General features: G+C 48.9%; 1 protein-coding gene and 1 non-coding gene across 6 annotated transcripts in view; one reads left to right on the top strand and one right to left on the bottom strand.

Moving 5' to 3' along the window:
• The window catches only part of DHX30 (DExH-box helicase 30), a 31934-nt gene extending 12790 nt beyond the window's left edge, over positions 1-19144 (bottom strand). For 2 of the 5 annotated variants that reach the window (XM_036266591.1, XM_036266596.1), the window contains exons 1-3: positions 2717-2924; positions 810-940; positions 90-200 (exon numbers count right to left, since the gene is read on the bottom strand). In XM_036266591.1, coding sequence (XP_036122484.1) covers positions 90-200; positions 810-940; positions 2717-2924 — 450 coding nt within the window. Of the gene's footprint in view, positions 1-89; positions 201-809; positions 941-2716; positions 2925-7387; positions 7417-8486; positions 8583-14534; positions 14590-15708; positions 15816-17174; positions 17270-19082 lie in introns of those variants that run through there. The other 3 variants (XM_036266592.1, XM_036266595.1, XM_036266593.1) reach the window with 3 other exon arrangements.
• A 2153-nt stretch (positions 19145-21297) lies between these two features.
• Positions 21298-21359, top strand: LOC118633636. Its single transcript, XR_004960197.1, has one exon. It is a non-coding gene; the product is annotated as a U7 small nuclear RNA (small nuclear RNA).
• The last annotated feature ends 827 nt before the right edge of the window (positions 21360-22186 follow it).

Here is a 22186-nt window from a genome sequence, read left to right as displayed (position 1 = left end):
CTGAACCTCTCCCTGAAAGAACATCAGAGCATGGGGCAAGGAGTTTCCCAGGAGGGAGGACTGCAGGGCTTTCGCCAGGGGAGGGTCACCTTGAACAGCTGGCAGGCCGCAGCTGCAGCCTGCCGCTCGGCATCGATCTTCTTGCTGCCGTAGCCTTCTACCTCCACAGTCTTAGGCCACTTTATGTGGAGGGTGACTTTCTGGGGAAGAGAAGAGAGGATCAGGACCCTTGCCTCTCCAGACTGCAAAGTCATTGCAGATCACAAGGAGAATCAAGCACAGCCAGCTGAGCTGAGCGCAGGACAGACCCACCCCTGCCATGAACCCCACGTGAGGCTCTAACTCTCCCACCCTCAAGCCATTCGTCCCACCTCAGGCTGCTCTGTCTCTTCAAAGTGCCGTGTTCTGGTCAGATGGCAAGATGAGACCCATCTTTATTGTTAAAAATCTTCATTCAGAATGGTTTACCTGCATGCTTCAGTAGGTCCTAGGGCCTACAAGACTCTAGGGGCAGGAATTCCATCATCAACATCAACCCTCCACAGTCCCAGTTAGTGACAGGGGACCAAAATCAGGCATCAATGCAGAGGCCTGTGTTACAAAAGTTGAGAACTCCTCGCCTCACCTGCCCTGTGTTCCCATTCCCTAATCCAGGCTCTTCTTCAAACCTAACTTTGCTCTGAGATTGTCTCCTGACAATTTTCAACTCAGAAATGGCCTCCTTGACAAAGCAATCTGAGGGAGAAAAGCAGCAGCCAGTCTTTGTCCTGAGAGTCAGACCGACATGTCCCCCACCACCAGTGAGTTACCTTTTTCTTCGGTCCATTTGTGTGCACGTAGACCAGTTTGTCTTTTGCATGTGAGATGCCAAGGGCTCTTCCGATCACGCTGTTGAGAAGGTTTTTGGGCTGTGGGAACTCTTTTAATAGGTCCCTAGAAGCTAAGAAAATAAGAACAAAAACATTATAGCTGTTCTTTTTCTTTTAAAAACTCCATGAGGTGTGTATAAGGCAATCCTGGGCTGGATGCTGAGGCTGTTGGCTCGTGACCCCAAACCACTCAGGTGCATCTTAGGAAAGGAGGCAGGGATGGCTTCAGGGTTTACAAGGAAAAGTGGGGCTAGACCCACTTGCCACAACCCTCTCCTGAAGGAGAAAGGCCAAAGACCTACATACCACAGGGGAACCAGCCAGCATCCTCCTCCCACCCAAGCTCCTCATTTAATGCGCCAACTACAGAAGCCCAGATGGCAACAAACCCCTATTCTGATATCTGGAAGAAGGCACTAAACAAAAAAAAAAAACAAAACAAAAATCCACCACACACACAACCTGGAGATCATGACAATGCAAGGCCCTTCCTAAGATAAAAAGAATTGGCCCCCGAGTCTGAATACCAGGCCCCAGCTCTCAGCTGTACCTCGGCACCCTGCAGAAGGCCTCTCAAGAGTCAGGTTATGCATAGAAATGTCGATCAGAGACCTCTGGAGCTGAGGCATAAGCAAGCTATTCCTTCCCCAACTTCACTGGAGTCAAGTGGTAGCAGGAGGGACCAGACACTGAGAGATAATTGGATTAATCTGAATGCACAAATAAGTGAGATGTCCACCTAGAGGCAACTTGGCCAGATACTGGGCTTAGCCAGAGGAAGAAGCTTGGGGGAGCAGCCAAAAATATTAGGAAGGACCCCAAAGTATTAGAGTAGCCTTTCAAGAAACCCATGGTCAGAGACCAGCAGAAGAGATGGGAAGCCTTTTCATTCTCTACCCACAGTCTCTGGCATTACATTAAATTTTAAACCAGCTCCAAAAAGGAGCTTCATAGGGGTTACAGACAAATGTGCACCTGCATGAGTCAATCATAAATCACCCTGGGAGTTTTTTCACAGCACTGGACAGACACCCTGATCCCCACAGGGCACTTGAGAATGGTAATGATGTTGGGAAGGTTCCATACTCTGAAAAACCTCCTCCAGTTCTAATGCTGCCTGGGTTGAGACTGCTTCCTTGGGGCAGACTCCTGTGTCAACTGGCCAAGTGAGAGGATTCTGTCTGGCTCTGGCTCCCTCTAAATGACAACTTGAAAAGGAACCAATAATCAAGCAGTCAAGAAACTGTACTAAGTAGACTCAAAAGGGTTTTGGTCCCACAAAGAGGGACCCAACGTTAAGTAGCCCACCCGACCCACGGGTATAAACACCGAGGTGCACTGGTGCCCCCTCCAGCTCTAGAGGGCATGCAGAGCCCAGCTCTCTCTGTCCATCCTTGATAGGCAGGGATGCTGTCACCCGTTTCAATCCCTGCACTTTTCCGGGGGCACAGTGCTGGGTCCGCTACAGCAATCATTCTATCTCTTATTTGAGATCCCGAATTCCCAAATGTCTTTTGGGCTCCTTCCCGCACTGGTGAGGATGTGCTTATCCTGGATGCTCTAATCCTCGCCCACCCATCCTGGCACGAGTTGGACGTTTACCTGTTCTCTCCCACAGCCTCGAGGGGCCGCGCCTCACCGACTCTTACCAGGTGCAGGCGCTCCGGGAGTCCGCCCGGGTCTGGGCCACACTGAGCTGTGTAACAGCAGGCTGCCCCGCGGACGGCGGTCTCGTTCCCTATCAGAGGGCGCCCAGCCCGCTAGGCCTGACCCCGCCCGCGCCCCAGCTCGGCCACCCCAAGGAGTCATGGGCGTCACGGCCCGGCCGCCCTCGCCACTGCCCTCACCGTTCACCATGCTTCCGTCGCCTTCCGCGGGCCCACAGGGGGCCACCCCTGCCTCGGCCTCCACAGCCTCCTTAGTGCGGTCGGAGCGGGCGCAGCCCGATGAGAAGCTGCGCGAGCGTCCCTGTCGCCCGGCAGCACGGGGACCGGTTGGCCGAAGACGCGGAGAGACGCCGGCAGCCAGGGCCATGAACCTCCTGGCGGCCGCCATGGCGCTCCCGCCGGCCCCCGCGGTCCGGGAGCGGGGCTGGGACAGCGCAGGACGGGAGCAAGCGGCCCGCGCGCCCTCTGCTGGACAGGAGGACCCGGGGCGGAGCGGAAACTGCCCCAGCTAGCTGCCTGGCTCCTGCCTCCCGCAGCCCAGGGCCTCCGGTGCCCCGGGCTCCAGTGCACCCGTGAGCCCCGGACTCGAACCCCGCAGAAATCACCCGCACAGACTCGTCATTGGCATCTGAGGCAGGAAGAGGGAATAAGATTTTCTGGGAAACTGTGCAGGCCTTAGCTCAATATTCATCCAAGGAAATTAAGTGTCCTCCTGGTCCTACCTATTGTTCTCCCATGCCCTGGCAATTGGCTTGCACTCCAGGCCTCCCATCTCACAGAATGGCTTACAAAGTAAACCTGGGGAAGAATCTGGAGCCAGAGCAGGGAAAACCTCTTGAACATAAGCAGGCCACATTTATTCCCCAGGGATGGAGTCAGGGGTGAAAAATACCCGACTTGGGCACTGTGCCCAAAACTGAGCTGGTCCAGCAGTGAGAGTGTGAAGCTGCCCTCCCTTTCTTGTTTGAAAGCCAGATGGGATTCTGTTTCCAAACGACTATGCCTGGATTCCAGCCAGGCTCATTCCTCTTCCGCCTGTCACCGCAATGGGGAGCAGGGCTTTGAGTCAACTGGGAATCAGACTTAATTTTGCAGGTCGGGGCTGTGACAATGAGTGCAAGTGGAGGCGGGGGGGGGGGGGGGGCTCAGTCACTTGGAAGGTCTTGGTCAGAGGCTGGCAGGGCAGTTGGGGGCAAGCTGGGAGAGAGGATTTTGTTTGTTTTTTAATTCTAGATCTGACACTGGTGACCCCCTGGAGAGTTTATTAAAACATTGCTAGGAGCCACCCCCAGTTTCTTATTCATTTGGTCTGGAGTGGAGCCTGAGAACCTGCATTTTTAATAAGTTCCCAACACTGTGAGAACTGCTGGCCTATGACAAGAACATGGGATTTGAGTGCTAATACTTGGACTTAGTCCCACCTCTACCACTTGCCAACTAAGAACCGTGGGCAATGTCATCAATTAGGAAAATCAGAACCAACTTGTCTATCATTTGGCATGGCTGTGGTTAGGATAAAATGGGAATGTTTGGAAGGCAGCTTTGCAGAGTGCTCTGTTAGAGAAGACCCTGCCCTCTGAGATCTGAGACAGACGCAGGCAGGATGGGGCAGATTCAATTCCCACTCCTCCATTCCCCTCTCAGTGGGTTTTTACCGGGAAAGGGGCAAAAGGCAGCCTTGGCAGCAATCTGACCGCACAAGGGGACACCACCATCTATATCAAACCCCCCTACCCAGATCACCCACATTGGGATGGCAAGACCCTTGGGGAACAACATAATTCTTCAACAGCTTTGAATTTGGCCAAGTGGCACTTTAATTTGCCAAAAGCTGAAGCATCCACCCAGTTTCAGTAGTTTTCAAGGGTTGTTAGCAGCCCAAATTCCCTCAAAAGAATCCAGAAGCTTACCAAATATGCTAGTGGCAGGAGGAGCTGAGGCCAAATTTTGAAAACTGTGGTGTCTGAAAGCTGAAGGAGACAACAGCCTAGACAGAAAGCCCACATCTGGAAAGCAGGGCCTGAGCCCATCATGGTGCTCAGGAAGCAGTCTGTTCAGACGGCCACTTATGCAGGCTACAGTGGAAATGCTCTGGTTTCATGGATCTGCTTCCCAAGAGGCCAAAGTAAAGGCACTGGCCATGAGTTGTTAATTGTTCAAGCTGGGTAACAGATACATGAGAGTTCATTATACTATTTTCTCTATTTTAGAAAACATATTTCAAACATCTGTTTGAAATTTTATCTTAAAAAAAAAAGCATCAAGGGAACCAAAAAACTAGTTGGTTCTCAGGGAGCTCCCTGTTCCCTTTTCCTATTTCACTTACTTCATCTGGGCTACAACAGCTGGTGTCACCTTGAGCAAATATTTCACATCTACAAACCTCACTGCCTCTTGTAAAATGAGGACAACTCTTAGAACAGCTCTTGTAACACTTCTGGTTCTGTGATCGTCTCCCCCTTGGTCTAGAACAGGGGCTGCCTAACGATAGCCTGCAGATCAAATCCGCCCACTGCCTGTTTTTATAAGTAAAGTTTTACTGGAGCATAGTCATGCTCATTTCTTTATGTATTATCTATTACGCTTTCATGCTATAGTGGCAGTAAATAGCTGCATGAGAAACCAAATGGCCTGCAAAGCCTAGAATATTTAATCTCTGACCCTTAAAGAAAGCTTGCCAACTCCTTCTTTGGGACCTTAAAGAAAGAGAGGATGGCCCTGGCCAGTTTTGCTCAGTGGTTAGAGTGTCAGCCTGCAGACCAAAGAGTTGTGGTTCGATTCCCAATCAAAGGCATGTACCTGGGTTGCAGGTTTGATCCCCAGCCCCAGTCGGGGTTGTGCAGGAGGCAAACAATTGATATGTCTCTCACATCTCTCTCTCTCTCTCCTCCCTCCCACTTTATCTAAAAATCAATGGAAAAAATATCCTCAAGTAAGGATTAACAAAAAAAAAAGAGCCCCGCCCGTGCGGCTCAGTGGTTGAGTGCTGACCCGTGCACCAAGAGGTCACCAGTTCGATTCCCGGTCAGGGCACATGCCCAGGTTGTGGGCCAAAGCCCCCAGTCAGGGAGCATGCTGGAGACGACCAATTGATGTTTTCTCTCATCGATGTTTATATCTTTCTCTCCCTCTCCCTTCCTCTCTCTGAAAATCAATAAAGAAAATGATAATAATAATAAAGCTTGTGTTTTAAAGACATTAAAAAACTAAAATAAAATGAAAAAAGAGATAGAGAGGATGGGCATGCTCTCCCCCAGGGGAGCACACCCCTGCCATTCTCTCCCCCCCTACTTCCCCCACAGGCAGGTATCTCCTAAACTCCAAAGGATCCCACGAGACTTGCAACTAGGGCAGCGGCAGCTCATCCCGGGCTAAACCCTTGGAACCTGTCTCCAAGGGCCCCTTTTCTCTGAATTCTCAGTGAGCCAAGGCAGCCCAGTCTAGGCTCTCCTGTTGCTCTTTCTATGCCCTTCCTTGTTTCACTCTTCTAAGTTTGTTTTGGCTGTGGCCAATAAATTACTGCTTGCTTTTCTACAAAAAAAAAAGAAAAGAGAGGATATAGCATGCCCATCCCCCCCTTTCCACCAACATGAAGCCTCCTCCTCCACTCTCCATTCTTTGGAGAGGGAGTACTGACTCCTCTGCTTGTGAAGAAGGGAAGTTCTGCAAAAAGAAAGGGTTACTGGCTCAGAGATCTCTCCATTAACTTCTGGATCAAGCATATCATCTGGTATCAAATGTTCCCGCAGCACGGAATCAAAGTGTAAAGGGCCCGCTGAATACACAGGAGGATGTCTTCCGATCCTAAACTCTGGAGGCCCCAGGAAAAACCAACGGGAGGAAGCCTAAGATAGTCCAGACTTTGAGCAGACCAGAGACTTTCTGGAGGGAAGTGAGAGGGACCACCAACAACTGAAGAAACCAGGAGTCTCATCCAATGCCTACCAACTGACTCAACCAGAGTTAGATATTTTATAGATGGTCAAAATGGCAAGAAATGGTCCACTTGGTTAACAACATGAAATGTAAGGGAACCTACAGGGGCTAGGTGGCCACCCTGACCACCCTACCCATCCGCATGGCTTTCTTGTTCACCTGTGTGAGGCACAGGAGGAGGGGACACATCTGTATGAGAATGGACGGGAAAGACCAGGCCTGCGACGGCCAGGCTCCTGCCAGGAGTCTTAGCCCGGGTTGCTTTCTAGTGCTCTACGTCTCGGATCTGAGGGGTCAGGAAGATTTGCAGGGGAGGCTTAGAAGTGAGTTTCTTTGTTTATTTACCCTTTACCTTGGAAAGCAGCCTTGGTCAGAGGTTGGCAGTAGAGTAGGGGGCAGACTGGGAGAGAAGGTGATAAATCTGACGCTGATGGGCACTGAAACCTATTCAAGTGCCCACGATTTTCTGAGCGCTGTTTTCCTATTAGAGCACTAGAGAGACTGTTTCTGCCACATCCTTCCTTCCTAAGGGGAAAGGCACCAGCGAAGCCTCTAGGGAATCAGAAAACATGGCAAAAAGGTCATATGTGGACTAAGAAGTCTGTTGCTTCTGTGATGAAGAAGCAGAGAGCGAGAGAGGAGTGGGGAGAGACGGGGCAGAAATGCATACACCCACAGGTGCCTTCCGGGGTGCAGATGTGAGGTGACACTCAGGCTCGGGGTCTGTGCTCCTCAGGGGAAGACAGAGTGGGGCCTGCTGGGCCCCCCCAAGGAGCAGCTGCCCCTCCCCAGGGCAGCGACCTTCTCCTCTGCGTGTGCTCAAGGAGGCAGGGCCTGCCCATGCGGCCTACTTGGTCCCAACTGACCACCTTTAAGCTCAGCCAAAGCACATGTGACACTCTCAGAGCCACTCACCTGCCATGTTGGAAATGTTAACGTTCAGCCTTTTCGAGTTACAGGGCATTTTAAGAAAGAAAAAAAAAAAGGGCAATCAACTCTTGTTTTGGCAACGGTAGGGGGTGGTATTTCTTAAATACCTAAGTCAACTGGTCAGAGGGGCCGGAAGTACTTATTTCTATACCGCTGTCCATGGTCAGGAGCGCAGCGCACGTGCAAACCGCTCGGGAACACGGCAGCCGCGTGTGCTGAGAAACCGGGGAGCTTTGTGCTCCCCACACACTTCCTGAGCTCTTGACCTTCAAAGCACTTTACAGACAGAGCCTAAAGTAGACATGCTGTCTCCACATGAGGCAAAGACTCCGTGACCTGAAGCGGTGTTCCGCCACTAGGCACCTGGGTTGGGGTGTGAGCAGGCAGGCACTGAGGCAGAGAAGGGCCGCTGTCGGGACAAGACTGAGGCCACCAGGAGCACTGGTCTTAGCAAACCCGGAAAAGAGCTCAGTCTAAGGCGAGAAAGGAGATACTCACAGGCAGAGGTGCTTCCCAGGTCCTATTACTAGGCCAGCCCATAGGTGTCAGTGGGACCTGAGATGAGCTTCACCTGTCTGGGAGCTCTGACATTCTCCTCTACCTTGCCACATGAACCGAGAGGCAGATTTTCCTGTCAGTAAAGTGCTTTGACATGCTGGGGAAATTATTTGCCAGGCATCCCCAAGCTCTCCAAGAGGGAGGGCACTGGGTCAAGCTGGGGTTCTCTGCTCTGGCCCTGCTATGAGCACCCTGCACTTTCTAGGCCACCTAAGCCAAGGACTTCCTAGGAGAGCTAAACCCTCCAGATCCTCCAGGCTGCTGCTCAACATCTGGCCTGAGCCCGGGCTTCATTCCTGCTCAGACAAGGAGGCCCAATGAGACCTTGGGTCAAAGCCAAGTGGCCAAGGATTATGAAATAACCCAACCTTTCCAAATGATCTCACCCAAGGGTTTCAGCTGCTCTGCTAACCCCACTCTTCCTCACTTTCCAGAGGCCCATGGTCCTGGCACCCGGGCTCCCGCTGCTGCCCACCTCCCACAGACCTGGGCCAGGCTGGTGCTGGAGGCAAGGCTCCTCCCTTACCTCGAGAGATGGTCCCTCCAGGGGCAGGGTTGACACACATGGGTGGAAGGCGGGGTGGGGGAAGTTTGCACTGACGCTGCCTGTGCTGGGCCCGATCTGGGGAAAGAGAGAGGGCATCAGGGTGGCACATTCCCTCCCCTCATTTATAGACACTAGGACTGACTCACCCCAGAGCATCTGTGAGGGGCTCTGAGCAGCAGGGTTGCTGGATGGTATATAGAGCCAGCCACAGGTTCTGAGAAGCAGTGTCACCAATGCCACACAGACAGAAGGCGATTGTCTTTTATAGATGTGATGGATGACAGCCTTGTAGAGATCCCTGCTGGGCTCTCAAAGAAGCCCTCCACTCTTCCTGTTCCCTTGGCCACCCTCTGAGTTTAACACCCATCCCATGTACTTCTCCCTGGTCTTCCGTTGTAAGGATCAGACAGCACAGCAGTTGAAAACCAAAAGGCAATGTTCCATGTAAATCTTCTGGGTTTCTCCACCTACCCATCGTCCACTACGGTAGTCAACCCTGAATCTGCTATGGATTCTCCAGAAGACCACGTCAGCCACCAGATCTTAGATTACTCTAAGAACTGGGCAAGAGAGGTCAACTGATGGCTGGGGTCCTCCCTGAGAGCCAAGACCAGATCTACACTTACCAGCCTCCTCCCTCTTGCTAAAAGTTAATGGTTTGCCATTCCAAATATCTCCACTCATTTGGAGACTAAATACTGCTAATCAAGTGACCTTTGGAGTACATTTTAAGAAGTTCTAAAAATTTGATATACATGAACTAAAGTTAAGACCCTACTGAGAAGGGTAAGAAGGTAGACGGTCTTTATTTTATTTAATTAATTTATTTTTTTTATCCTCACCCAAGGATATTTTTCCATCTTTTATACAGATAGAGTGAGAGGGAGAGAGAGAAACATCGACGTGAAGGGACACATCGAGTGGCTGCCACCCGCACGACCAACCAGGGCCGGGGACAAACTGCAACCAAAGTACGTGCCCTTAGCGGGAACCGAACCCGGGTCTCTCCGGACCGCAGGCCGACGCTCTAACCGCTGAGCCAAACTGGCCAGGGCTAATTTTTTTTTTCTTTATTGACTTCAGAAGAGAGAGAAACAGAGAGGGAGGGAGGGAGAGATAGAAACATTGATATGAGAGAACACTGATTGGCCGCCTCTTGCATGGCCCCCACTGGGGTTTTGGCTCACAACCTGGGCATGTGCCGTGACAGGGAATAAAACTGGCGACCTCTTAGTGCATGGGTCAATGCTCAACCACTGAGCCACACCAGCCAGGCAGATTGAAGGTCTTTATTTATTTTTTTATTTTTATCTCACCCCAGAACATTTTTCCTTTTTTCTTTTTTTTTTTGTGGTATATGCCCCTAGCGGGAACTGAACCCGGGACTCTCTGGTCTGCAGGCCAACGCTCAGCCACTGAGCCAAACTGGCCAGGGCCATTTTTCCATTTTTGTTCAGATAGAGTAGGAGGGAGAGAGGGAGAGAGAGAGAGAGAAACATTAACATGAAAGGGACACATCAAGTAGCTGCCGCCCGCATGACCTCAACCAGGGCCAGGGACGAATCCCAACCAAGGTACATGCCGTGTCCTTGGCCAGAATCGAACCCACGACTCATTGGTCCGCGGGCCGACACTCAAACTGCTGAGCCAAACCAGCCAAGGCAGTTGGAGGTCTTTAAAAACTGCTAAATGGCCTGGCTGGAGTGGTTCAGTGGTTGAGCATTGACCCATGCACCAGGAGGTCACTGGTTCGATTTCTGGTCAGGGCACATGTCCAGGTTGCAGGCTTAATCCCAGGAGGGGGGCATGCAGGAAGCAGCAGTCGATGTTTCTCTCTCATCGATATTTCCCTCTCTCTCTCCCTCTCCCTACCCCTCTCTCTAAAAAACATTGATAAAAACCACTAAGCCACTAAATGGTGAAAACGTCAAGAGACTCAGTGGTCTGGGGCAAAAGGTGCAGGAGCTCTTTGCTCTCTTTGCCCCACTGGTTTTGGTTTAATATAAGGCAAGAGAGGAGCAGGGACACACTACCCTCCACACCTGACAAACAACCTGTTCTGCTACAATGATGCCCATTTCTATAATGCAAATTAGTTCCTCTCCGGTTGGTATGCAGTGATGAAATCAGCAAAACATGAGAACCCTTGGTTCAAGTGTAATTTTTCCAAGGCAAGGGAACTGAAAAAGCAGGAGTAGAATTATAGTTTTCAGCAGGAATAGTAAAAGCCCTTTCAGCCATATTTTTCCAAAATTAAAATGGCCTGGCCAGTGTGGCTCAGTGGAATGAGCATCATCCCAAGGACTGAGAGGTCCCAGTTCAATTCCCAGTCAGGGCAAATGCCCTGGTTGCAGGCTCGATCCCCTGTAGGGGGCGTGCAGGAGGCAGCTGATAGATTTTTCTCTCGCATCAGTTTCTCTCTCTCTCTCCTTCCCACTCTCTCTAAAAAAATCAATAAAAACATATAAAAAATAAAATAAAATGCTGGGGAAAAAGAGCAAGTATTTGCAGTCAGGCCCTCCTCCCCCACACTCCCAGCGGCACACACTCCTCCACACAGTGCCGCGGGCTGAGTCTACCTGCACTGCCTCAGCCACTGCCCACTCTGTTCTCATAACAATGCTCTTTGTACCTTTTAGCATCCACTGAGCTGCCTGCCTCGGTGGTCCATAGCATCTTCCCAGGCACCAGTGATCATGTTTGTCCTACTCTGGTCATAAAGTTGTGGTTGTATTGCCTCAACTGTTTTCCCCACAGGCCCTCTTATAGTATTACAGGTGTGTGACTTTGCAGAAAACACATGTAGTGTTACAGCAGAAATGCCTGTAGGGGCTTTTGGATGCCTAGGATCAAGGTTTATCTTGGAAATAATTCCAGCTCTGCCTGAAGCTAAGGTTGGAAATGATCAGCTCAACCTCTCCGTTCCTGTTTGAAGAGGGTCCTTATTCATATCCAGGGATGCTAGATTAAAAAAAGAAGAAACGATTTGATGATTATTGAAGATCTCATTAAGCATTTTCAGTAACTGGGGCAGTTGTTATAATCCCAAAAAATCACTGAGCCCTCTTCTGCCCACTGTTGATCCAATGTTTTTCAGGTTCGTGCTGCCTGTGAAGCAAGACTCAGCTTGCTCTCTGTGGCCTGATTCTGGTGCATTCTAGCCAAGAGACAAGAAACCTGTGTTAAGATGCTGGCAAAGGCAATAACAGGTCACTTTCCAGGCACAGAAGCATTCTGGCTGGGAGGTGTAGGCAGCTCGGTGGAATTACATAATAGGAAGGAGAGTTGCCACAGGAATTGCTATGGCCATCACCAACAGAACCATCAAAGGCCCATGCCACTCTGACTATAAGCCCCTAAGTACTGGGAAGCACCTTGAAACACAGCTGTCTCTGCCGCAAGGTCCCATGTGCAGCAGATGCTCCGCCAAGCAGCCACACAGCGCTGCGTGCTGAGGCCCGGCCCCCTGCCCTCCAGCAGAGCATCCGCTATAGTCTGCACTCCAAATAAACCAAACTGCTCACATTTATCAAGGACCTGCCAACCTACGACTAGGGGCTGGGGCCAGACCACAGCCAAGGGGTCTCACACATCATCCCTCATCTTCACCATACCTGAAGACGAGCTGGGAAACACGATCAGTTCAGTTAACACTTTCCTAGTGTTAGTGGGGACCAGATTCAAACCCCAGACAGCCTGACTCAGGAGCCCCAAGGCTCACACCACATTACACTTCCTTTCAAGGTTCGTAACAACACCCTGGGGAGCTGTAATAGTCACAAGGAACAAGGAAACATAAAAACTCCCTTAGAGATAAAGAACTATCTATATAACAATAAGTGTCACAACGCCACACAGGACCACTTGCCAGGTCATGATGCAAACCACAAGTGATATCAGAAGACAAGAGAGGGCAGTCAGCCTTATAGTCAGGTAACTGAGAAAAGATAGGTTTGCCTCAGGAAAATATTCAAGGCAGTGATTAATGGTTTCCCCTGAGACTCCCAAGCATAAAGTGATTGTTGGTTAGAAGACAACACTTACCTGTGTGGAAAGGAAGGCCCCAAAGGAGACTGTACTAAGTCCTGAAGCTACTTAATTACTAACACAGATGGCGAGTTTACCAGGTGTCAGGCCCTGTTCTAAGCTCTTTACATGTATTAGCTCATCTGATCCTTGGAACAACCCTATGATTGTGGCCCACTTCAACTGCGAGGGAATGGAGGCAGAAAGGCTCAGTCACCTGCTCAGGCCTGCTCAGCAAGGGGCAGAACTTCGACATGAACAGGTATCTGGGTCCGGAGCTTTGCTCGGTGAGGCTGCGCTGGCTTCCACTAAACTGAGTGCTAACAATGTCACCCACCCTGATGGAAAGCCTCTCAAACAAGTCCATCTCCAGCCTAGAGAGTCAAATCACAAAAGCTACAAAGGAATTTTGTCCCAAACCCTCTCGCTCGATACCATCTTCCTATCATGTGAGAGATAGATAACACGGGAAAAAGGACTATGATGTTATCCAGCCTCCATCTCTACAAAATCAGTGCTATTAAGTCAGAGACTCTCCCACCTCGAGAGAAGCTATTTCTCTCCCACTTCTATAATGTAGGCAACAAAGCCCACTGATTAGTAGGTAAACAGAAGGCAGTTAAGTGTACTCAATTTTCAGCTCCAAATGTGCTGTCCACACTAATCTCAAGTTCAACGTTTCCTTGTAACCCACAAAACCAGGATGATAGAGATTAAGTTTTTCATGCAATATGAAAACAGATGGAGTGGCTGAAAACAAACAAGGAGGCAGGAAGAGGCTGCTGTAAGCCCTGCTACATCCAGCCCCACTTCTGGCTCCATTCAATGGTTACACAGGGCACCACTTGGCCAAGGTTTCCCAGGCCTCTAGGAACATGACTTGGAAAGGAGATACAACTGCACAGATATCTTTAATCAACAGTTATGGAAGGTCTGTTATGGTTCTCATTTATCTGTAAAATATGCTCAGACGAGAGCTTCACAGTAAGCTTCCACATAGGCAACAGGCCTTTTGCTCTTTATTCCCTTAAAGGAGAAAAGTCCCCTGACTGTCTAAGACATACAAAGCCCTCGGGGATCTGGCCCTTGAAGTCTTCACCACCTATATCACTTCCCGTAAGCAACCCTTGAATGCTACCAAAAGCCCTACCACGGCTCAAGTCTGCCATTGCTTATACAACCCGCTCACTCCATTTACTGGAAGGCACTGATTTCAAGACTTGCCATAGCTTCTCTGACCAGTAATAAAACAACTCAGTCCATTTCCACCAGCATTTACTGAGATTTCTCATGTGCAAAATGCTATGCCAGGTACTATGGATGATAAAACACACAACAGGCCCTGGCTGCAGGGAGCTTCCAATCTAGTGGTGCAATATTGAATTCAGATAGACTAAGCACAAGAAAGTACAGGTATAGTGCCAAGGAAAGCTGGAGAGGAGAAATTGCATTTGGTTGTCAGAATCGAGAAAGGTTCATGGAGGAATGGTACAAAACAGGGGCCTAGGAAAATTGGTAGGATTTCAATAAGCAGTGAATACATGGAAGAGGGCATTTTGGGGGGGATGGGGTGGCAAATGTATACTAAGGCCTGAAGAGAGGTGGCATGGGTCACGAGTACATGCAAAAGGAACGCTGAGGAAGAATTCTGGAAAGTCACTCAAAGAAATGATCCAAGGCCCTGGCCAGTTTGGCTCAGCAGTTAGAGCGTTGGCCCGTGAACCAGAGGGTCCCGGGTTCGGTTCCCGCTAAGGGCACATACCTTGGTTGCAGTTTGTCCCTGGCCCCGGTTGGGGTCATGTGGGTGGCAACCAGTTGATGTCTCTCTCACATTGATGTTTCTCTCTCTCTCTCCCCTCTCCTCCCTCCCGCTCTAAATGCAGGGTGGGGATAAAAAAAGAAGTGATCCAAGGACTATACACTGGTGAGGGTTTTCATTGCATTCACAGCTGTCCACCACAAGGAGGACGGGCATGAGGTCACAAGTAGTCACGTTCTTACCTTTTCTGAATGAGTCCAGGCTGAACATTTCTGGCCAGGAGGAAAAGCTGGAATCCTAAAAAGAAGGATGTCCAAAAAGCAATGGTTAATATTCCTGGTCCAGGAACCCACAGAGAAGACTTCAATAACACAGAGAGCACTGTCCTGAAGATGAGAAAAATGAAGCTCTTCATTAAAGAGCCCCAACTGCTGCTCCCCATCCTAAGGATGGAAGGATCATCTCCACTCTAGAGTAATTACATCTTTGTTTCTTTCTAATTGAGAGCTTTCTTCTTGGGTCTGTCCTAAACCCTGCTAAACAGAAGGCAATGCGTTTCATGAAAGACACAGACTTCCACTTCATCAGAATACCTGCAATTTTCCTGGGACTTCTAGGAGGAAGTGAAATTCTATATGTACCTCTTTCTCGTGTGGCATCAGGAAATGGGATTTCCTTAAGGACAAACTGGGTTACTGGGCTTTCAACAAACCCTAGTTAAGCTCTAGGAGTGGGATGTGACTGACAGTATTGAAGAGTAACTGTATAGTGATTCAAAAGAAAAAGCTTTTTGAGCCCTGGCCGGTTGCTCAGTGGTTAGAGCATCGGCCTGTGGTCCACAGAGACCTGGGTTTGGTTCCTGCTAAGGGCACGTACCTCGGTTGCAGTCCCCGGCCCTGGTTGGGTTGTGCGGGTGGCAACCACTGGATGTGTCCCTTTCATGTCGATGTTTCTCTCTCTTTTTCTCCCTCCCACTCTATCTGAACAACAACAACAAAAAAAATGGAAAAATGTCCTCGGGTGAGGATAAAGAAAAAAAAAAAAGAAAAGAAAGCTTTTTGTGGAGGAGTCTATATGAGATAACGAATAAGTTCAACTGCTGGCAAAAATTTTGTTGCATTTCACTTGTTAGTGCATTTAACTGAGGAATCTACCTAAAGCCTTAAAAAAAAAAAATAACACCACTGGTTTAACAATTTTGTAAAAAATACTCAAACTCAGAATTACAGATGTCTTTAATAATGCAATATTCTTGGGTTGGTGCAGTAATATTATATGGCCTTAATTTAAAAACATCTACACAATGCTTTAGCAGATCAGGGTAATGTCAATGTCTAATGGGGGCTACACTCCTGTTCCTGACCACTGTTCCCTCTCATTCTCAAATCATGGGGTGGTGGGGGGTGGAGGGCTGACCTGGGGCCGAATCTCTCAGATCCATAGCAGGTCTGCCCTGATGACCTCCTCTCCCCGAGAGATGCCGGAAATTTCAGCCGATAGGATATGGTAGCTCAGAGAGAAAACTTCAATACAATATCAACAATGATTCAATTTACTTTAAGAAATTTCATTCCATAGACTCCTTATATCCAAAAAAAAAAAAAAGAAAAAAGGTATAATTTGAGATTCTAACTTTAAAGAAAACGTGACTATCATCTAAACATCTAAATGATTATTTAACAAACAATACTTTCTTGTCAAGAAATAATGTTAATTTGCTTGTAAATAGTATTCTGGTTTTGTTTTTAAGAAGTCTCCGATCCACCAGGTCGGTATAGCTCAGTGGACTGAGTGTTGTCCCATGGGACTGAGAGGTCCTGGTTCTATTCCCAGTCAGAACACATGTCTGGGTTGCAGGCTCGATCCCCGGTAGGGGGAGTGCAGGAGGCAGCCAAATGATGCTTCTTACTCACATCAATGCTTCTCTCTCTCTCTTCCTTTCTCTCTCTCTAAAAAATCAATGAAAACATATTTTTAAAAAAACCCCGATCCACCCTGGCGAGTACGGCTCAGTAGTTACAACCTTGGCCCATGCACCTAAGGGTCACAGATTCGATTCCCGGTCAAGGGCACATACCTAAGTTGCAGCTTCTATCCCTGGCCCTGGTTGGGGCATATGCCAGAGACAACCAATTGATGTGTCTCTCTCACATCAATGTTTTGTTTCTCTCTCTCTCTCTCTCTCCCCCCCTCCCTTCTATTCTCTCTAAAATAAATAAATAAATGGAAAAAATATCCTCAAGTGAGGATTAACAACAATAAAAGTTCCTAATCTTCTCCGTGCCAACTCATATAATAAATCATATAACACCATCTATTCCAATATCAGTCTAAGAAATACAGTATAATATTCAAGATAGAATTTTTTTTTTAAGTGATTTGAGACAGAGAGAAACATTGATTTGTTGTTCCATTTATTTATGCATTCATTGGTTGATTCTTCTATGTGCCCCGACCAGGGATTAAACCCGAAACCTTGGCGTATTGGGATGACACTCTAACCAACTGAGCTACCCAACCAGGGCTCAAAATAGGATCTTTTCTTAGAGATATTTTACAGAGTTCTGGAACATTTCATAGAGATAAAAAAGAAAGCTGCCTTCCTATTGGAAACCCTTATGGTTCAGAGTTTCTCTTAAATAATTTAGAGATAAATAAAATAACATTATACCAAGTTTTCTTGTACAATGAAACACTACTTAACTCCAGGTTAGAGTCACTGTGAGATGTTTCAAGGACAGACAGCTTCTATAATGACTAATTAAAAATGATACCCTTCTTCCAAAACAGTCACAAATGAATTGAATACATGCCTTTTGCTTTACAGTGTGGCTAAGCATGAGACCCACCATTGCTTTGTGTGCATGGCTGAATCAACGTACCTTACAAGAGCAGTGAAAATCTCAGGTTTTGTAGGCTTTTGAACTGGAGCTGAATCCTCTCCTTGCTATTCCTCATCACGAGGCTGGGCCTCCTCCTGGGAAGTACAATGCTGGGTCACTAAAGAGGTGGCTCCCTCGGGGAAAGAAAGTTGCCCCGGATCATTGAAATTCATTTACTAACTCTAACAACAAGGACAAGTTTTGTTAGTGGCATGAAACACACATGCTGGACACACTGGCCTCACTTCAGGACCTGCTGTGACCCACTCGAGACTGACCAAATTGTGAGCTGCCCTACATCAGCACCTCTAAGGTACCAAGCAAGAGATCTCATAGTAGAGGAGCCTGTAGTTCTGAAAGCATTTTCTCCAAGCCCAGAGCACAGCCCTGCAGTTTTGAGTTCTGCTCCCATCATGACTAAGGTTCACCTAAGGCAGCTAAAGCAGCTCTTCCAGTTTGGGAAAATAACTAGATGTTGGACACCATTTTCATAGTTTACAAAGGACTTTTATAGACGTTATCTCACTTAATCTATGAAACTACCCAGTGAGGTAGGAATTCTTTCCCAGAGGTTACACAACTTGCCCAAGATCCCACAGCTGCCTCAGGGCAGAATGTAAATCTAGTTAGGGACTAAACCCCCAAGCTTTCCTGACTTATTCTACACTGCTTCTCTAAGTGCTGTTGCCTAGATGGCCCATGGGTCAGTCTTTGAAATAACACCTGATAATAACATTTTTAAAAGTTGAAAGGGGCAAGAAACGTCCAACTGATAAACTTTGGACCACAGCTACAAACGTTAAACACATGGAGAGTAAATATCTTTTGGAGATAAAGGGATACTCTACACAGGTTGAAAAAAATGCAGCAAAGAATGTATTTGCTGCACCTTAAACAACTACCCGAATAAAGAGCACTATCCTAAATCCTAAAAACTATATCAAAGGAAGCTTCCTGGAAACTCCAAAACTCCAAGATGTAAGTGTAAATTATAAGATGTGGTCAACACCCACAATGACAGTGGGATTAGTGCCTTCAAAGAAACTGCAAAGGAACCCATCAGACAATGTCTTATTTACTCTGAACCGTAAATTGCAACCAAAAACGGATTGCGAGTCCGCAAATGGCCATCTGCGGTCCACCTGCTACAATGTATGACAAGCCTCTGTGAACTGGGGGTGCAAAGTGGGACAATCTCTGCCTTGCAAAATCACAATTAAGGTGACAAATGCTGCCACAAGAGGACTAGCTAGACAGCGTGAAGACGCCATACTCCTGGCTTAGGGGTTCTGTGGACCCCTGAGACTCCAGTTCACTGCAAACAAAGAACCCAACATGCATGAGGTCTTCCCCTGCGAAATGGGACAAGGCACCACTAGCAAACAAAGAACACCTCACCCCTTGGCCTCCCCCATTGATAAGGTCGATGCAAAAGGGGGCAAACCAGGGGGGCCAGATTGCACCAGACCTCCCTTTGGATGAACGGTCCAGGCCGCACGGGGGGCAAACAAAGGTCCCAGGGCACTCTAGGGGCTTTCTCCAGGCCCTGCCTCGGGAAACGGAGCATCCCCGGAGGCGGAGGCGTCGTTGTGCCAATGAAGCAGCTTCTCTCGCGGCCCCCGCAGAGCCCCTGGCTACCAAGCCTGCCCCGGCGGACCTGTCTGGCCCCCGCCCCCGCCCCGGCTCCATGGCAACGGCAGGCCGAGGCCTGGCTGCCCACGGCTCGGCCAGGCCGGCTTCCCGGGCAGGCCTAGGATGCCCGGCCTGCTCCTCGGGCCCGCCCGCTTCTCCGCCCCACTCTCCGCCAAGCCGGCGGTCGGACTCGGACCCCTCCTCGCGCCGATCATCCCCAGCCGCGGCAAGCTCCTTAAGGGGGCACGAAAGGGGAGAATAAAAAGCCCAATTCACCTGTTGTTACAGATGTGAAACAAGCCTCGGTGCACCGCGCATGAGCCGCGGGCCCCCCCAACCACGGCCGGACTACAACTCCCACCAGCAGTGGCGCGGCCACTTCCGGGTCCCGAGGCGGAAGTCCCGCCGGCCGCCCCGGCGCACTCGGTCCGGAGACTCCGGTCCCGCCTCCGCGTTCGACCCCGCGTCTCAGCGGATCTCGAGCGGGTCCCCCTCTGGGGCTAGCAGTGGTCGCCCGAGGCTCACGCCGGAGAGCGGCCAACCCGCGGCGAGACCCTGGCGCCGGGCCCAATGGGGGACGGCCGGGCGGACGTGGGCGGGACTTCCGGCAGAGTCGTGAAGGGGTGGGTGCGCGGGCAGCTGTAGGGTGGCAGGGGGTGCACCCCGCCGCGCCTCGCGCGCGCCGCAGCATCCGGCAGAGAGAGAGCGGATGGAGGCCCAGGCCCTGCGCCCCTGGTGCGAGTGAGGAAACAGGCCGTGTCAGGTCTCAGCCAGGAACGAAATCCAGCTCGGGCTCCGGGCTTCCACCTGCTTTCCCCGCCACCGCTCGTTGCCACGCCTCTTCTCTGCTCCATCTCTTCTCCGATTTTCTGTGTCTTTGGGGAGGTGAGAACTTCGGCCTCACGAGATTCTTAGGAAGATGAAATCAACGTGATGGCACATTGTAAATGAACAACGCTCGGGGCTGGTCTGGAGGTCCTGCCGCCCGTCCCGTCCTCTCAAATGAGAAAGGGCATTCATTGTCCCTGTTGTGTCCTGCAGTCCTTTCGATGAGGCTCCTGTGTGAGTTCCATGGAATCCAACTTCAAAAGGAGAGAACTCAGTGTGGGTACCTCTGAAGCTGAGTCAGGATTTTACAGCTGGAAAGACCTAGAATATGCTTTTAAGATGTAGCCATTCAGGATATAGGAAGAATCAGTGTCATATTCCGTCATTCTTGTACAAGTTCAACAAGTACTTACAATTTTCTTTCTTTGTACTTGGACAGAAGGGTGAGGGAGGTGGGCATGGAACATCATTCATTCAAGTAATTATTACCTTACTCTGTGAGCAGGGTATGGTGTATGTGGTGTGATCCCCGCACAGTTGCCAAGCAGGTGTAGAGGATACAAAGATCCTGTCCTCAAGGGGCTTTAGTGCCTATTAGAGAAGATGAAAACATTGTGTGAAGCAAATAAAAAGTGAGAAATGCTGGAGAGGAAATAAAAAGTGTTAGAGGGGTTCAGAAAAAGGAATTTACTCCTGATTGGAACATCAGGAAGAAAAAAAACACGTGTGGAAAACATTCGCGATGTAACAAGGGGCAAATCCTGAGGATATGCAGTACAGTATGACCAGAGGGTTGGATGTGTATACAGGCTTTAGAGGAGATAGAATCAAGTTGACATTGCTACACTAAGAGATTTGTTTTTGTTTTTTAATCCTCACCTGAGGATATTTTTCCACTTATCTTCAGATAGGAAGGGAGAGAGAGAGAGAAACATGGCGTGAGAGGGTTACATGGATTGGTTGCCTCCTGCAGGACCCAGACCAGGGCCGAGGACGAACTGCAACCTAGGTAAGTGCCCTTGGCCGGAATCTAGCCCATGACTCATTGGTCCACGGGCCCACACTGTAACCACTGAACCAAAAAGGCCAGGGTGATTTTGCCTTTATTTGTAATCACCTTTTTTTTTTTATCCTCACCCAAGGACATTTTTCCATTTTTTGTTCAGATAGAGCAGGAGGGAGAGAGAGGAAGAGAGAGAGAGAGAGAAACATCGATGTGAAAGGAACACATCGAGTGGCTGCCACCTGCACAACCAACCAGGGCCGGGGACAAACTGCAACCAAGGTACGTGCCCTTAGCGGGAACCGAACCCGGGTCTCTCTGTACCGCAGGTCGACGCTCCAACCGCTGAGCCAAACCGGCCAGGGCCAACTTTTTTTTTTTTTTAACAGTTCTAAGTAGGAGAGTAAAATAACCGGTTTCAGAAAGTAAAATAGTCCAGTTGGTGTGGCCCAGTGGTTGAGCGTTGACCCATGCACCAAGAAGTCGCCAGTTCGATTCCTGGTCAGGACACGTGCCCAGGTTGTGGGCCCGATCCCCAGTGCGGGGCATGCAGGAGGAGGCCTGTCTCATCAATGTTTGTCCCTTTCTCCCTCTCCCTTCCTGTCTCTAAAAATCAATAAAGAAAAAAATTAAAAATAAAAAAAAAGAAAGTAAAATAGCTAGTGCTTACAGCTCTTTTTGAATTTGTCTAGTAGGTCTTCCACTTTTTACCGGAAACCCCCCACCAAAGAAAGTAAAATAGCTAATTTTAGTAAGGTTATTCTGGAAGTGTGAGGGTAGAATTAGCTGGAAAAGTAGAAGCTAGGATACTAATCAGATAAGAGGTAATGGATTGAACCATGCTTAGCAGTGAAAAAGGCAGGAAAGAAAGGAATGCAGGTGATCATAGAGCTCTAGGTTGCTTTGTAGCCACAGATGTGTGGAGAGATGACCAGGATGGCTGAAGAACTATGCACTGTTAATATAATTAAGGGAGTCCAGCTGGTGTGGCTTAGTGGTTGAGCGTTGACTCATGCATCAAGAGGTCACCAAATTCAATTCCCAGTCAGGGCACATGCCCAGGTTGTGGACCCAATCCCTGTGTAGGGGAGGGGGGCTTTCCCATTGATGTTTCTATCTCATAATTAAGGGACATAGGAGTTGGAGATGATGGATTCAGCTTTATACACATTATGTTTTAAGTGCTGTTTTGAATTAAGTGATAAAGACCTGACACCCCAAAGGAAACTAACCTGGTTGAGAGGATGAGAAAAGCATGCAAATAAGTCTTAAAACTTACAGGAAGTCCTGCAAGACAAGCTCAAGTGTAGCATTCTGAATACTTGAGCTTTTTGCACGTTATGTTTTTAGTTTTCTTTCAGAATATCCTTTTCTTTTTCTTGAGCCTTGAACTATTTTTAATGAATGGTTGTATCTGTTCAGATAAACTTTACATTGAGTTGACTGCTAGTTAGTATATGTTTTTTCCTCCAACCCACATATTTCACCTCTTTTTTCATGGTCATTTCCTTAGCACTGCCTTATTTTTCTGTGTCTAGTCTCTAGACCA

This window comes from Molossus molossus, unplaced genomic scaffold (assembly GCF_014108415.1).
Source record: "Molossus molossus isolate mMolMol1 unplaced genomic scaffold, mMolMol1.p scaffold_m16_p_18, whole genome shotgun sequence".
Lineage (NCBI taxonomy): Eukaryota > Metazoa > Chordata > Mammalia > Chiroptera > Molossidae > Molossus > Molossus molossus.
Note: the sequence above shows the minus strand (reverse complement) of the source record. Positions and strands in the feature narration are given on the sequence as shown.